General features: G+C 42.0%; 2 protein-coding genes and 1 long non-coding RNA gene across 3 annotated transcripts in view; 2 read left to right on the top strand and 1 right to left on the bottom strand.

Moving 5' to 3' along the window:
- Positions 1-17993, bottom strand: part of LOC148189214 (uncharacterized) — a 30987-nt gene that overhangs the window by 5198 nt on the left and 7796 nt on the right. The gene's annotated exons all lie outside the window — the stretch shown is intronic.
- LOC121950046 (shaker-related potassium channel tsha2-like) lies at positions 4822-9611 on the top strand. The gene is made up of 2 exons (XM_088080394.1): positions 4822-6882; positions 8072-9611. Exon 1 carries the CDS (start codon positions 5421-5423, stop codon positions 6849-6851), a length of 1431 nt encoding a protein of 476 aa, XP_087936520.1. The 5' UTR covers positions 4822-5420; the 3' UTR covers positions 6852-6882; positions 8072-9611.
- Positions 11258-17657, top strand: kcna1a (potassium voltage-gated channel, shaker-related subfamily, member 1a). Its single transcript, XM_088080393.1, has one exon. The coding sequence runs from the start codon at positions 11263-11265 to the stop codon at positions 12736-12738; it is 1476 nt and encodes a 491-aa protein (XP_087936519.1). The 5' UTR covers positions 11258-11262; the 3' UTR covers positions 12739-17657.

The following is a 17993-nucleotide window of genomic DNA, read 5'->3' as shown; positions in this document are numbered from 1 at the left end:
CTCTCGCTATGAATTTCTATTTTTCTATACTTCATCATCATGGATCATGCGTAAATTTAGACTATTACTGATGTATGATTTGTGTATGAGGATGATACATCACTAAACCATTTATAATCACAATACCACAAACTTCACTCACTTTGACTCAAAACAGACCACCTTATTGCCGAAACACCATTATTAAAATTTCTAGATCTTTCTGACATTTCATATTGATATGTCCAAAAAAAGGTAAAAAAGTGACCTCCCCTGAAAGCCATGGTATAGTTTGCACTCTGTGACATATAACGTCATATTGTGCAACCCTATTTTTAGCCGTATGGAAGTAATTTGACCTAAAGGTAACTAAATCACCACTAACAAATCGCTGACATTTTGCTTCATCTCAGTCTTAAGTTTTGCTTAAGACTGAGATTTTATTTGGTATAATCACTAGTGAACCTTTATTAAAATTGTAAGTAAGTAAAGCAGCTTGATTTCTGAGGATTCCCAGATTTAGCTCTATCTTTATAGACTCATTCCAGTGTCTGAGACGCTGTCATCACCAGCCCTACAGAGCATACGTCAGACTGGGTCAAATGCCCCCTATTTCATTTCTAGCAGAGTAGTTGGCACTAAAACGATGTGATACGAAGGAGCTGTTGACTAGCAAGGCTGACCTTCTAAAAACCCCTCTTTCAATTTATAACACACTCTCTCTCTCACGCACACACACACACACACACACACACACACACAAACATTATACACACATGCGTTCATTCAGCAATCGTACTAATGGCGAGGCCGGATACACACTTACAGAAATACACACACACACTTTGTAAATACTTGGCCTGGGGTTTCAGGAGGAGGACAGCCAAGCGGAGTCACTAACACAAGTTGCTACTGTGATTACCTCACGTCTGTAATGAGTTAGGAACCTCATTCTGTCTATATTTAGAGAAAGATAAGCTTTAGAGGAAGAAGAGCAATTAATCAAAATGCTAATAAATGTCCAATTTTAAAGAGATATAGAATACCTGGGCAGTGCTAGAACAATGCATTATTAGAACAATTTTCATATAAGAATGAATCACGATATTCTGAATGTTTGCACTGTGCTACTTTGACATTTAGAGAGTGTTTAATGCATTTATAATTATGCTTTCTCAGTCAATAAGTCACAGTTATATCAATATATGTAGGTATAAATATTTGAATTTTAATAGCCACTGAATATTTGTTACTGAAATTTAAACACCACTGAATTTATAGCATTGGAATATTCTACTTATAAAACCATGTATCTGAATTTATTTGTTTTAAATTTACCCCTTTGAAATTAAAATATCAAATTTCTTGATATGCAATATCAAAAGCTGAAGATGCATATATTGATTTTTTTTCAATGTTCACAAATTTATATCTAATAATTCAAGCTTAAAAAAAATCAAATAGCATCATCCAGGCTACCCAGGACAGGCAATTGAGCCTGAATGTTTTGACAGATCAGATATGCCTTTATTTGAAAGGACAGAGTCTACGTGTGAAAGGGGGAGAGAGAGGGGACGACATGCAGCAAAGGGCCGAGGCCGGAGTTGAACCAGTGACTGCTGCAGCGAGAGCTCAGCCTCTATACATGGGCTATACATCCGCTCTATCCACAGAGCTGCCGGCACCTCGTCAAGTTGAATTTTTAGATCTAACTCTGATCAGTCAAACAATTATTTTAAAAAAATAAATCTTAATTTGTGAATTCATGTCATAATTTCAAAAGAAAAATTCAGAAATAACTTCAGATACTAATTTTTAATACTGTAAATTCAGTGGTGTTTAAATTACAATGAGTTAAAATTCTCTATAAATGTCAGTCCAACTTGCTGGATTTCTCAAGAAACTTCTCTAAAAAAATGATGAGAAAGCAGATGTTTTCTTGGCATTAGTGAATCCACAGTATCTTGTTTCCATGGGGGTCTCCTGCGCTCATAGGTCGAGCCATTAATAACGACCGGAGGTTCCTTGCTGTCAGCATTCATGTGCCCTGCAGGCTTTACGGCATGTGTCTCCCAGGCTACGTCTCATTACTGTACATGCAGTCGGAGTAACACGCACATGCATATCTATGTGCAAATCTAAGTGTGTGAATTTTTTAGAAGGCATGGCTTCAAGACCCACGACACGCATGGCAACAAAATGTGCAGTATATGTTGATATAAATAATGAGAACAATGTCAGAGTAATGCACTGTAATAATATTTTTGATCCCACAAAGATGAGATTTACCACTAATGAATTTGAAAGATTATAGGGTTATCATATTTTTTTTTTCTTTTTCGGCCTGACCGAAAGAGTTACGTGTTCATTCCTCAGCTTGTTTGTTATTGTTTGTTTCCTTGGATACGGTCAAGGCCTGACACCTTGGCTTGACCCAGACAGTCATTTGGTGAACGCTATATGCTAACACATTAGCAGCAGGCGGCACTGTGTCCTGACACTGATATCTGACTCTGACATCCAACCCTTTGTTCAGTAATGGAAGGGCCAAAAAAACTGTGGACTCTAGAGACCCATGCTTGTTAACCTGACTGCAAAAAAAGCCTCTCTGATATAAAAGTTTGCGATGGCATGTCATACCCACCCGCATCAACGTAATAATGCAAACCATTCAGGTTGGTTTTAGTAACACTGATTAGCACCCGCAGGCTGTTATTGTGGCGATCCTGCGTCTGTGGCAGTGACTAACTCACCTGATACAGCTTTATGAAGGCAATGAAAGTGGAAAAAAAACAGCTATTAATAGATCACAATGCTGCAGCGCACATTTAACTTTACTCTGTAAACCCGGGCCAAATTATCTTAACTTTTTATCATCTTCAAAAGTGATAGAAATATTAAACTGTAAGTTTAAAGAAATTGGACGCTAATCTTGTGTTGGATGATCACAAGTTTCAGCCTGGTGTCAAGGAAATACACGTGAAATGTGCATGATGTCTTTATGTGGTGGTAGGCACAAAATGTGTTGAAGTTATGTGCTGAAAACAAAACAAAACAAACAAAAAAAACGCCCGGGAAAAGTCAAGGTGGACAAAAGTAGCATAATGAGTTAGAAAGTCTGTGTAGGACGGGCAGGATGGGTGGTGGATGGATTACGCAAACATGGACTTTCAACCTGCAGCCTCTGTTTGTGTCCTAAGTGAAACCAAAGGCCAACCTTTCTGTGTGACTTTACAGATTTTACGTTAACTACAGAAAGTACTTAAAATAGGGAGGAAAGTTTCAGTTAATTTTCTTTCAACAGCCTGACACCCAATAACTGGAAACTAACCAGTTCATGATAACTAAGGAATTTATTTTTCAGAAAATAAAACCAACCCCCAAATACTTTTTTATTTTATGTTCTGTTGGCATTGCTGACAGACACCCGGCTAGCTCCATTAACATGCAGAAACAAAGTGTCCACTGCCCACCCTCCAGTCTCTGCTGGTTAGCTAATGTTGGTCTCGGCCGCTCTGCGCACCACTCGAATTGTGTGGGACCTCACTGGCAGCGTTGCTCCTTCTGAGATTATGTTACTGCTGGTAACACCATCTTGGTGGCAGCATGGTGTTGTGCGATAGTCACCCTCCGGTCTGGTACCAGGTGGCCCCGGTGAGTAAGCTGCTTTCTTTTGAGCCACAAAACCCTGTTAGCAGTGTTAACTATGTTAGCACCACAAGCCATGCTGAAACTGCTGATGGTGCTAACAAGAGCTAACAGGAGTTGCTAATGGGGTTTGCTGCTCAAAATTGAGCCAGTTATTCATCTGAGCGACCTGGGGGGAGACCTGATGGTGGGCACAATGTTTCCTCAGCAACGCTGTTGGGTCAGAATGGCATTACTAGCAGTAAGTACCAAATGAACAGCACTATTGGCTAATTATATCCAACCAGACCTGTATGGTGTGCAGTGCAGTAAACTGAAGAGAAGGAAAATTAACCCACAGAGTGACATACATAACTGGTCAAAAATATTTTTGCCAGTTACCAATTAAAGGATAAATATTGACATCTCCTGTAGGTACTTTACGTAACAAAGTCTGTAAATTTACGTCACTTAGGTTCCATACTTTATATTTTGAGTGTAACCAGAGTCTTGTCCTAAATGTAAATATTTTTTTGTCCTTAAAACCAAACAACAAGGCAACCAAACCATGATTGTTGTAGACTTTGCATTGGCATTGTTTTTATACACATTATATTTCATGTTATATTAACACTTTTTCTTGTCCAGCACCACATAACGTGTTGTTAAGAGGTCGTGTCCATTTCATGTATTTCTGTGAGACTATGTTGCAAGTTTTATCCTAATTACACTGAGGATTTGCAGGTTCTGATAAGGAACCAATAAAACTGGAAAGTATTTGCAGCTGTTTTGTTTTTTTACACCTCTGTATCTCAGTGACCCCGAGACCAGGTCACTTGTCTTTTGGGTGTCCCCGTGTTCCAGGTTGTACAATTGAGCCCTTTAAGTGCTATGAACGGTGAATGTTATTTTGGCTGTGGCTTCCTGAAGACCCTATCCTCTCTGGTCTACTCAAGTGTCAGTCAAGCCAGCAGTTTCCACTGGCTGGATCCAGGAGGGCCCCTGGTTATACGAGGCCCCGTGCTTCAAAGCATTCAGGTTATTTCATCGTATTTATTTCAAGACACCTTTAATATGTCGCTGCCGGGAAAAAAAACACCTTACTACACTTAACAAGCTGGATCTATTTGTCACCTTTGTCTGTACTGCCGGTTTCTAACTATGGGCTGTGACCCAACACGGGTTGGGTCCTGGAGGTTCCCCTTGTGACAAGAATAGCCCCATGATTTCATGAATGAGGGACCTGCTGAGCGAGAGAGACTCCATTTCTGAGTCGTCTCTGGATCTGAAACATGCATTGGACCCTGCTCTGAAGAAAACAACACTGAGGACTTTGATGTGGAATATTTTAAAGACACATTAACTAAAATTAAAAAAAGATTAAATTTGTAAGGCTACCCCTTTACTTGGAAGTGACTGCGCTCCTGCTCTGGTGGATTGAGTGAGTGTGAGAGGGACAGCAGCAGCAGCAAGTGTCATCTGGTCTTCCAACTTGGGGAGGGCTTTGGAGTTTAAAATGGTGTGAATATGATAGCCATAGCCATCGGTATAGCTTATGCAAGTGGAGATCTGTCTGCACCATTGAAAGTTGACAGTTCAGAGGCACTAATCTGACAAAAGGACGGTGTAAATCAACAACTGCACAACAATTTTGGATATTAACAAAGAAAACTGTTTGGGAGCAAAGTAGGGGGACTTTGACTGAGTCTCTGGTGGCTGCATGAGAAAGAGATTAGGTAGGACGCACAGGCAAAAGGGCAAGAGGGAGCCACCAAGGAGGTGAGTGACGGATTTACCCTCGGAGGGGTAAAAAAATGACTGTGGTGTCTCAGGAGAACCACGACGACTCTGTGGTCGTAACTCCTTTGTTGCAAGATGCTGCTGACCTGGAAGCAGCGGAGCAGGAGTGTAGCGAGAGGGTGATCATCAACATCTCAGGTCTGCGCTTTGAGACGCAGTTAAAAACACTCTCCCGCTACCCGACCACGCTCCTGGGAGATCCGCGTAAACGGATGCGTTTTTTTGACCCTCTGAGAAATGAATACTTCTTTGACAGGAACAGGCCGAGCTTTGATGCCGTCCTCTATTATTACCAGTCAGGAGGGCGGCTCCGGAGGCCCGTGAGTGTACCTGTGGATATTTTCTTGGATGAAATTAAGTTTTACGAACTGGAAGAGGAGGTCATAGAGCTTTACCGAGAAGATGAAGGCTTAGCGAGGGAAGAGGAGCGCCCGCTGCCTAACAATGTGTATCAACGCCAGTTATGGCTCCTGTTTGAGTATCCAGAGAGCTCAGGACCTGCGCGGATAAACGCCATTGTTTCAGTTATGGTTATTTTAATATCCATAATTATATTCTGCTTGGAGACTTTACCCGAGTTTAGAGAAGTCACCGCTTTGGACAATTCCATCAATGGAAGTGTGCATGGCAAAGAGCCCAGTCCGTTCACAGATCCCTTTTTCATGGTGGAGACGCTGTGCATCGTGTGGTTCTCCTTTGAATTCACCATGAGGTTCCTCTCCTGCCCCAGTAAAGCAGCTTTCTTTAAAAACATCATGAACCTGATCGATGTTGTGGCTATAGCTCCTTATTTTATCACCCTGAGCCTTGATCTCGCGGAGCATCAGGGCAGCAGTCAGCAGGCTGCGTCTCTGGCCATACTGAGGGTCATCCGTCTGGTGCGTGTTTTCAGGATTTTTAAACTTTCCAGGCACTCCAAGGGCCTCCAGATTCTCGGCCAAACGCTTCACGCAAGCCTCAGGGAGCTGGGACTGCTCATATTCTTCCTGATCATTGGAGTTGTTTTATTCTCCAGCTCGGTTTATTTTGCAGAAGCAGAAGACCCCGAGTCTGGATTTTCAAGTATACCTGATGCGTTTTGGTGGGCTGTGGTGACAATGACCACGGTTGGATATGGAGACATGTGCCCCTCCACCATGGGGGGAAAATTCGTTGGATCTTTGTGCGCCATCGCCGGAGTGCTAACCATAGCTTTACCGGTCCCGGTCATAGTGTCAAATTTTAATTATTTCTACCACAGAGAGAACGAGGATGAGGACAATATTCAGTATGTGCACGTGACGTGTGGACAGCCGCCGCCTTCCATGGGTGAATGTGATTCAAACAAAAGTACCCAGTCGCTCTCCAAAACCGAGTCCTATCAGGAGAGCGACGACTTGGAAACGTTGACATATCCAAACGTGACCTCAGTGGAGACGTATACAGGGAAACTGACAGTTGTATGAAACGCAGCGTTGGAAGACGGGTTTATTTCTGGTGAGTCGTTTTCCAGTGGACATACAGTGTCAGCTCCCTCACGTCGGATCCTGCAGTTGTTTTACGCACACTGTCTACATGATTCCTAAACGTGGAGCCTCAGATATTCATGCTGCAAACCCCACCAATATGAGAATTGCGTTCACTGCACTAAATGGGGAGGTGTAACAAATGGGGTAAAATCAATTAGTGGGGAACTCTGTGCCACAGCTTCAGGGCAGCCCTCACATGAAAACATTTGGGAACCCCTGGGTTACGCATGGAATATTTGAAATGCCACCAGCTGTAATTGAGCCACACGACAACAAACCTCTCAATCTTTGAAGTGGATTAACCAACGAAAATAAATGTGGAGATGTTTTCTTACCTTTAATCTCTCAGCTAAGGCAAATACTTTATCAAAAAGAAGCCCCGAACCAAACTTTCTATTGTTGACAAAATCACGTGGCCTATTCTCAAATTACGCTCGGAATAAGGTAGCTGTGCGTAAAAGCGCACATGACCAGCTCTGCGCAGAGGAGCGCGAGGCGAAAGACAGACACATAAACAAAGACAGTACTTTGTCTGTCACATTAGTCAAAATCGTTGGTTTGTAGACACCTTATGTGTAACTGTGGCAGGCCATACGTGTGTCTTTCAGTCTCCCGTTTCGAGTAGTAGCCCGATAGTAGTTTGTTTGCGTATGTGGACTGGAAGATTGTTGGCTCCATCCCTCAATCCACCATGGATGACGTTCACATGTTCTCCATAATAATGAGATCAGTTTTCATAATAAAAACATAAATATTCTGCTGACACAGGATCGTTTTTCATAGGTATTAGTTTACTTTCTAAAACAAAACAAAAATGACAAATCTCATTCTGTGAGACGGAAAACATCTCCGACTAAATTTTTCTTTAGAGCTTTCTTCTTTAATTCTGATCAGAAAAAGTGAGCTCTGAGCGCCACTCTGTGGATGATAAATATCCCTGCAGACGACACCTCTGCTCCGGCTCTACTGTGTGCAAAATGAACACTTTAACTTTATCTTTGCACTGTTGCAGCTGACCTGAAACTAGTTTAAGCATAAGCCCCTGTGTGGCAGCATCCGGATGCTTGTGATGGTTAACTGAGCTCAGCAGAAGCCTGCCTGCTTTTTCTCACCTCCTAATGTTATCACAGTGAGTTTTGTTTTCTGCTTACTTGCAGGAGGCAGACGATCATGAGAAGCTTGTTTCTCCTTCAGAGTCGCAACAAAGTACAAGCTCTTCTTCTCCAAAGTGTTGGATCATTTTCTCACGGATATTCGTGCATTGCCAGTGTTGTAGCTTTGATGGAAGACACGCTTGGAAACGGTTCAGTCTGCCTTAATGGACAGTGTGTGTATCATCACTAGAAGAAAACGACATTCTTTTGTGTAGGCTTTATTAATGACCACGCTTTCTTTCTATAAAAAGCCTTGTGTATACTGCGTTTTTGTAACTTCCATTTTTCTTATGCATCTTTTAATGCAGTTAGAGTCGCAACTTCCCTCTATGTTCTTACAAACATTCAGATTGCATTGCAGCTCGCCGTAAACAACAGCAACAACGACATAGCGCGAGACATTACAATGCAATGTCTGCATGACGCGATTGCATTATGAATTTTAAATGTAATAAAATATTTATTTTTCTAATTGAAACATGTATGTGAACTTAACTTAATCCTTTTTTTTATAAATAAATTATGAATCAGAAAATATACCACTCGTTATTTTTTTCTATTCTCAGTTTAACACAGATCAGATTTAGGCCAATCATTTAAAACTACAAATCCATGCCTATTAATTAGTTCAATTGACTTTTTTTTTGGTGCTGAATGATTGAAAAAAGGCGCAGAACTAGACATTGCGTTGTCTTGCCATAAAACCAATTAACTTAATAAAATGTCATAGTGATAAATGTGGGAGGGGGTTTATTTGGCTGAAGGCACATTTTAACAAATTAGGCAGAAGTCCGATGACCTGATTTTGTGTTGAATGTGTGTTTTTAGAAAGTCAGAAGACTCTCAATCAATTCAGCTTTGATCCTCACCGTGTTGTTAGGCCCTGAAAAATACATCAGCCGTTGCACAGGCCCCTAATATCAGCAGTGGGTAAATATATTTGCTTGGCTATTTGTTTTAATTCTGTGTCATAATGATTTGAGTATATTCCGGTGTTTGTTTGGGGGATTTGTACATGCAGTTCTCTGTGAGGTGAATCAATCATCTGCGCTGTCCGTGGTGCTGAAAATTATCCCCTGTCCTCTGCAGAGCGTTGTGCCAAAAAAAAAATCCTGCATTTCTATCAGATTTGTTTGACTTCTGCAGCCAGATGTAGCGATGAGTGGAGGCTGAGACGATATTATAACTTAGTATCATAAAGTATCAGATACTGGGTGTGAGCCGTGCACATCTTGGATGCAAGCACCCCTGATGTGATGAGGGCTGCGAACACACTGTGGACGTTTTTTTTAATCTCTTGCATTGCCTCCTAGTGAAATATTGCAGATTGCTAAATATATTTTAGTCTCACGTTGACTGAGATATTGACACGTCCAAGTAACGCCAGTGCAAATCCTTCAGTAATGCAACGGAATGGTGATTTAATCTCTCACCAGTTTATGTCGGGCTTGTTTTACTAAATTATTAAACGTATCAAATGTAAGCCAGTAAATGTAGAGGTTTTGTTACAAGCTGTCCTTTGCAGTCTGATTGCGCCAGTGCTGGCACACAAGCGCTCTTGTTTTTGTGGTGTGTGGAGAACTTCTCACGGCGTGCTTTAGTAGGAGCCGGTCTGCATTGCGTCGAAACCCTCCAACTCCTCCTCCTCCCTCTCCTGCTGCTCTCCCCTCCCCTCTCCTCTCTTTACCCTCACCTCCCCTGCGCTTGCATGTAAAATGCACAGCAAAACTTGCTTGACATTGTGGCGAAAACATTTGGACGTCGCTGCTGCTGCACTTGAATGTCAACTATCCGTTTTTTGAAATTTAATTTTTTACTCATCCCTTCCGAGCCGCGCCGCAACACACCCTGCCCGTCATCTTTGTCTACTCGCAGAAAAAAGCGGCAGATTTCTGCTGATGCAGTGATGTCTGGAAATGTCAAGGGCTCGCTTATTGCCCCTTAATGTATCTCCCCCCTGAATTGCAGCGCAAGATTTTCTCCTGCGGTATACTGTAAGCTGTTCACACCACCGTGCCGCCGCGCGAGCAGCTCCCGACGCTGCAGTTTTGCCTTTTCTCTCTTTTCGCTCCTTTTTCCACCTCAGGCTTTCCTCATTTAGACTCACCTGATTTTCATCTTGTTTCTAAAGATTTGAGGACACTTTGAGACGGACACAGTTAGGATGGCGATGAGAATAGTACGGCTCTAGGATTTTTTTTTTAGGTAGGTGCAATGTAAAGTTGCCACCTGACACCCACTGCTGCCTTGTCGTTGGATGATTTTACTCGAGGATAAGACGCATTCAAGACCTTTCAAGACCAGCCCACGGTAAGCCTCCAAACTGCTGACTTACACAATAATGATATCGGTTGGGTGTTTTTTTTCTTGTGGACGTCTGCTGTTGATGTGAGGAGAACAACTATACCGTGATGCATTCTGCATCTTTTGCCCCCGCAGTAGGCCTATGGGCTGTATGCATGTAGAAACAGTTGGTGTAATATCAGTATCAGATGTTATGCGTCACATCATAATTCAGGCTGGTTAGAGTGGCGTAGGATAGATCATTGCCATGCTCCTTTAAGACAGAGAACCAGAGCATTTATCTGTTAAACTAAGGTAAACAGAAAAATGGGTGTAAGAGAGAAAAAAAGAGAAAAAAAAATACCCGCAGGAATGTTTAAAATACCATGTAGTGCAGGAAGATCATCATACTCACGACTGACAGAGAGGTTATAAATGTCTATTGAACAGAAATGTTGCTTAGGGTAGTGTTTTTGCCGTTACCAGTGGATAACAACACTAATTGCAGGCTGAGAGAAGTAAATAAATAAATAAATAAACTGCAAAAAATGCTGAGCCAGCAAATATCTTGGCTGTTTGATCCCATTATTTCCTCCTCTCTCTCCCTCGCTCTCCCTCTCCCTCTCTCTTTCTCTCTCTGGGTGACAGAGGCAGCAGTAACAACAGCAGCAGATGCACTGGAGAGCAGCAATGGTCAAGTCAGCGAGAACCGCAGTGGAGCCGCACTGAGGCAGAGCAGCCAACCAGCCCCCTCGCATCTGGGGACGTCTCCAACAACTTAAGGGGTGTGGGAAGCTGAGGAGTGGAAAAATTTGCCCCCAAACCTGAATGCCTGCTCGGTCAGACTAATCGGGATCCCAACACAACTCCTCCCCCTCCACCTCCTCCTCCTCCTCCTCCTATTTCCCAAAATGACCGTGGTAGCAGGAGATAACATGGATGAGACCTCGGCTGTCCCGGGCCACCCTCAGGACACCTATCCCCCAGACCACAATGACCACGAATGCTGCGAGAGGGTGGTCATCAACATAGCCGGTCTCAGGTTTGAGACGCAGTTGAAAACTCTGTCCCAATTTCCAGAGACATTGCTTGGCAACCCCAAAAAGCGGATGCGGTACTTTGACCCTCTGAGGAATGAGTACTTCTTCGACAGGAACCGCCCCAGCTTTGATGCCATCCTCTATTACTACCAGTCCGGGGGTCGGCTGAGAAGACCAGTGAACGTCCCGTTGGATATGTTCTCAGAAGAAATCAAATTTTACGAGCTGGGAGTGGATGCAATGGAGAAGTTTCGTGAGGACGAGGGTTTCATCAGGGAGGAAGAGCGTCCTTTACCTGAGAAGGAGTTCCAGCGTCAGATTTGGCTCCTCTTCGAGCACCCGGAAAGTTCAGGAACTGCGAGAGGAATTGCCATAGTGTCTGTGATGGTAATCCTGATTTCAATAGTCATATTTTGTTTAGAGACTTTACCACAGCTTAAAGAGGACCCGAGGGGTCGAATGATTGCAGTTGGGAACACTACTGTTTATTATAAGCCAAATATTCTCACTGACCCCTTCTTCGTCATTGAGACTCTCTGTATAATCTGGTTCTCCTTTGAGTTGATCGTACGCTTTCTGGCGTGCCCGAGTAAACCGGCCTTCTTCAAGAACATGATGAACATGATCGACATAGTGGCTATCATCCCCTACTTCATCACACTCGGCACTGAGCTGGCCGAAGACCCAGAAAACGAGGGAGTCGGGGAGCAGGCAACATCTCTGGCCATCCTCAGGGTGATCCGTCTGGTCAGGGTGTTCAGGATCTTCAAGCTGTCACGGCACTCCAAAGGACTGCAGATTTTGGGGCAGACCCTCAAGGCCAGTATGCGAGAGCTGGGATTGCTGATCTTCTTTCTGTTCATTGGAGTCATCTTGTTCTCCAGTGCTGTCTACTTTGCTGAGGCAGAGGAGGAAGGATCCTTCTTTGGCAGCATCCCGGATGCATTTTGGTGGGCTGTTGTGTCTATGACAACTGTTGGCTATGGGGACATGGTCCCGGTCACTATAGGAGGCAAGATAGTGGGATCTCTGTGCGCCATTGCTGGAGTGTTGACAATTGCACTCCCAGTGCCTGTCATTGTGTCCAACTTCAACTACTTCTACCACAGGGAGACCGAGGGAGAAGAGCAGGCCCAGCTGCTCAACGTCAGCAATCCCAACATCCCCTCTGAAACCAACTCCAGCCGCCGTAGTTCGTCCACCGTCAGCAAGTCAGAGTACATGGAGATTGACGGAGACATAAACAATAGCATCGACAACTTTAGGGAGGCAAATCTCAGAACTGGCAATTGCACTATAGCCAACCAAAACTGTGTAAATAAAAGCAAGCTGCTTACAGATGTTTAGACACTAGTTAGGAACTTTGGGATCTCTATGGGACTGTCATATGTGGAGTAGACCATCAGTTAGGAATGCTTCATTTACCTCCTCAAAGCGCTCTATGGCAATAGGCCTAAAACTACGCTCAGCTATATAGAAAGGAAAATCAAAGCTCTTAGCGTATATGACAGGTAGATAGAATAATTAATTCCTCTGATCCTACAAATATATAGGTTCATCAAAAAGAAAACATTACGCATATCCACGGCTCCCTGGAGGACGCAGAGCACACACCGTCTCATCAGATGATGGCGTGATAATTAAAATCTTATGCATGGAGTACAGATAACATTTCAGCAAGTTGCACAATGCACCAGAAAAGTCTGCAGAGACATGCAAGCACCTGCAGCTGAAGTGGTAAGCGCCATGAAGTTAGGTGACCCCCCTCCCCCCCTCTGCTCCCTCCTTCCTCCTCCTCTCTCCTCCCTCCCCTACAAAGGATATCTACTATTCAGCAAAGCACCTTATAGGAGGAAGACTGATCTCTCTTGTTTGGATGTAAACCGATGGTGATCTACTTGCTTCACGGACATCCGCAATGCTGCTGTTTTCCAGCAGATGCTGTAATTGTGATATCACCAAGTGATTCAATGCCATGCCCTTTAGATGCAACACAGCACAACGTTAAAGTGAGCTTCACACGAGCATGATTAGAGACTTTCCATTTTGATATTGGCATGCATGAGACATATCTCACATAATGGAAAGGATGTTCTTTTGGATACCTGCCTCCATCCCCCCTCCTTCTCATCTGTTTTCATACGAGTGCACTGGATGAGTTCCTTAATTTGAAATACTAATCATTTAGAAGTATAGAAATTGAATGTTAAACCTTAAGGGAACAGTACATAAATGAGATCATAGCATGAAAAAAGTAACCTGCATTATGGTCTATCGACTAAGGTACTTTTGTATCCTGGTATATTTAATGCATGACATGAGTATTCAGCTTGTTGCAATTCAGGCACTCTGCAGTGCCCTTTTGTCAGGGAAACTAAGGAAATCAAATTCTGGATGTTTCTGAATTGCAATCAAATATATCCAAACCCACCTTGAGGATGCAGAGTTTCTAATTTAAAAGTAGTCAAAGAAATAAATGTATCAAAAATGCATATAATTATAATAAGCACCAATTACAGTATTACGTCAATAGTGCAGTGCATGGACCTTCTTTGAACAAGAAAAGTTAACATATCATTAGTCATGCTTCCATTTCCACGTCAAATTTGAGTACACATTGGTTTAATCCACTTCGAAAAGGATCAATACCAAAATTTCACTTCGTATTAACAGAGAATAATTCTGACATTAGTTGCTAGTGCCTTTATCCCTTTCACCAACAGGACCAGTGAAAGTGCCTCTGTGTACAATTGGATTTGTGAGGTTGAGCAGAGATGGTTTACCCTCCGCTCTTGTGTTGATACACTGTTGGTTGCCAGATGAGCAAGGTATAAACAGCAGGTGATTGTGGTCAAAAACAACAAAAAAATGATCCATGGCTGTTATGCACAACCCAGTTTTCATGCTGTCACACACTTAATTATGTCCTTAAGCAGCAATGTATTGTACTCTGCATGTTTACCAATCCAATTCAAAAGGGAATATTCATAGGTTTTAAACATATTTTATTTATGTCTGTTTCTGTTCGTGCACCGTGCATCCTTTCAGGGTCTCTACCTCAGTGAGGTCATTGCAAACTTGCTGCAAAGCTGCAAGCTTCAATGCAGGGCTTCCTATACCATAATGCAAAATGGAACCTTAAGTGTAAACTGCAGTCATGCAACATTGAATGTGAGAGTCCCGAAGCATAGCCTTTACACAAGCACTTAGGACAAAATAGTGTATCACGATCCCACCGCTCCTTTTGTTCACTTAAAGCTACGCACAATCAGAACATTCATACGTTGAGAGTTTGTCGAGATTGCTTGACTCTTCTAACAGGATGAGATTGACTGTTTTATATGTTCTTTGAAACAACGGTACCTAGAGTTACTGTTGTGTCACAGAAACACACTTGAATGTGTTTGAACACGCATGTGTATAAGACGGTGGAGTTTTTAAAAATCTGTCATCCTGCAATCTTTGGGCATTATGACGCACAGCAAAGTGCAGCCCGTCTTTTTGCACAATCATTCCTGTTCTGTTGCTTGAACCATTTGTTTTACGAGTGAGATTTTTTTTTTTTTCACTGTGCTTGCTCATAAGTAATGCATCGTTTCTCAGCATGTTGTTCCAGACAGGCTAACTGCAGATAGATTTGGACAAATTGTACTTGAAAATCTCCAGCTACTGTACATCAGTCTACAATCAGCATTGAGATTAATTCAAATGAAAGTAAGGTTTTGCAATGTACTGTACGTTATTTATTTATTTTTTTAACTTAGCACTCTCCTGACAAGCTCCTGTATAAAAAAAATCCACTGCAGTGCTACTTGAATGTCATGTTGTTTCTGTTGGTGCAATGGCTATCCTTTGTGGTGCTAGTGCAGGACTACCATTGTTGTCTTGTTACCATCACACGTTATGTTGGACAAGACTTTTTCTCATTCTCTAATTATTGTTTTGTTTGATTGGTGGCTGGTTGGGTAATTTAGGGCGCTGTTTGTCATTTTATTTGGAACTGATCTTTGTACTGTGCTGCTGAAGAGTGTCTGCCTCAGACGAGGTAAAAAAAAAAAAAAATCAAGAGCCTTGCTCGATGTCAGTAACTTATGAGAGCAAAAAAGATACACATTTGTGTCAGGGATCTTAAATTTGTATAGGGTTTCTCATATGAAAAGGACATCAATAATACCCAATACCATATATTATATTAGTATATATATAGAGATACAAGAAAATTATAGTATACTCATTAATGCAGCTATCAGGAAATAGCTTTGTTCACGAATTTCTTGTATGACTGATGCTTGACAGTAGTGATGTGTGTAACATGTCCTGCCGGAAAGTGAGGTGAATAAAAATACAAATGATACCCCTCACATGAGCAGTGCTGTGAGGGTGTGTATGGATGGTGCTATGCATTCAATTACCCAACAGAAACATGCATTCTTAACAGCAATAGAATAACAGATAAACTGTTTCTTAGATGCTTTTTTGTAGAAAAAAAATCTATTTTGAATGTTAGAGAAACTGCGATCACTTGACAGATAACTCACAACAGGGCTGTTTATGTACCAACCTCTTACCCTCTGTTCTGTGATTTTGTAAGGTCAGCGGGGTCAGACATCAAGGCTGACATTTTATGGAGAGAAACCCATGAAGAATCCAAATATAGGCTTTGTAACAGTGGCAGTCCCCATTAACTACCTGGTGTGGTTTGCAGTCAGGAACAAAGGCTGCTAAAGGGTTCAGTCGAACCTTTAACACAGTCCCAAAGGAACGGCCCATAATGCACTTAGAGAGGATCTATCATAAGTTCCCTGGACTGATCAGCCGTGTGAGAGAAAGTCAGAGAAGGTGCCTAAATTGTTTTACATATTCATTTGTTTAGCTTAGATGTTAATGCTTCTGCAAACAAACACGAGAGAGATCTAAAAAAAAAAAAAAAAAATGACGACATTAATTAAACTATAAGAAAAAAATGTCACAAGAACAAAAATGCAATTTAGCTACAATAAGATAGAAAAGTAACCACTATATACCGCAATGTATGTATGAAAACCAACTTTATTGTGTTTTTATTTTCCTTTTCTGTTCTGGTGGCACTGATCGATTTAGGAAGAACATGCCATATACTGGAATATCTGTGTGTTCCTCTGGCAAGCCATGATAATGAAACTACTGTATAATGATCAATTGCTATACACTAAATGATATGGACAACAAGTGTACTATTATCAAAAAAAGGTCTTTTTGGATTTAAGAGAAAAAAAAAAATCATTCAGACACCATGTTCACATTTTTCCAGTCTCCACTGCTGAACCTACTGCTATAATGTATCTACAGAAACCTACTAATCGCAAAAAACTGCATGGTCGATGGAAGACTGCATGAGTTTTGCCTTTCAAAACTTTGGATCAACTATAATACAGTTGCATCATTTTAAAAAAAGAAACCCTTGCTTTCATCCGCACCAAGGCTTCCTGTAAGGCCCTGTTCAGAAACGCTGTCGTGAAACGTGTCCTCTGCTGGATTTCTTAAAAGCACCTTAGCGCTGACCTCATCACTAAGACGGCGCTGGGTATCCGAGCCGCGCTCAGTGTCCGCGCGTGATTTTCAGGTTGTGCTCGCTAGGATCTGAATGTGAGCGAGGACATTAAGGGCTAGTTTCTCAAACTTTATCTCTATTCTCAGACTGAAACGCTCTTTCAAGTGACATTTTGCCCATTCTTATCTCAGTCTAGACTGTAGTGATATTGTGTTGTTGGAAACATGCCCGTCATGTCTAAACAGGGCCTGTGCCGCACACCCTCCTCTGTACTACACTGGTTTAAAAGGCATTCTTGTTTGTTAAAGGTGTCGGACTGCTTTCTGCCTGCTGAGGAGGCGCTGAACAGGATCAAATGTCGGGATGTTGTGTACCTCAACGAGAAGATCTTGTGTGTGTTCAAAGTGTGAAGGCTATGAGTTTGTCTTTCCTGTCAAGAATGCACATTTAATCGCTTGTAGGGAAGTTTTGGAGCAAAGCGCAAAAAAAAAAAAAAAAAGGACTGTTGAAATCTTCTGCTCTTCTTTTCATCCACAGGCAAACCAAACTCTGATTGTGTTATCTAATCCAGCCGTCATTGTCATGTTGTGTTTACTAAGGATTATGCTACAATGTGTTTAGTTTGTCAGATGATGACAAAGGCATGGTCTGTGATCTATGCAAGGGTTATTTGTTTTTTTTTCTTATATCACTTATGATTTCATCTTACATTAACTTCAATAAATTTTTAAGGATCTGCTTGTGTATGCTCATTTTGGCTTGGGATGGGGGCTATATCTGCAGGAAGGAAGGCTGAGTCTGCGGATTGATTACTAGGGCTGAGAGGGGGCCCCTGAAAGACTTTGGTTTTGTTTGCAATTTTTTTTTTAAGCAATAAGTGCCATAACTAAATTCAAATTGGCTCACTAAATTGGCTGAAAGACTGAACACTATTGAAAAAAATAATGTCGAAGCTCTCTGAGGGCCCTCTCACTCCTGAAGGCACACAATGGTCTAATCCAGCCCTGCGCGAATTTGTTGCTAAACGCAGCTAGAGCAGCACGAGTTAGAACATTTACATGATGTTAGAAAT

This window comes from Plectropomus leopardus, chromosome 7 (assembly GCF_026936395.1).
Source record: "Plectropomus leopardus strain MGB_pleo_1.0 chromosome 7, ASM2693639v1, whole genome shotgun sequence".
Classification (NCBI taxonomy): domain Eukaryota; kingdom Metazoa; phylum Chordata; class Actinopteri; order Perciformes; family Serranidae; genus Plectropomus; species Plectropomus leopardus.
The sequence above is the reverse complement of the archived record's forward strand: the minus strand, read 5'-3'. Positions and strand labels throughout refer to the sequence as shown.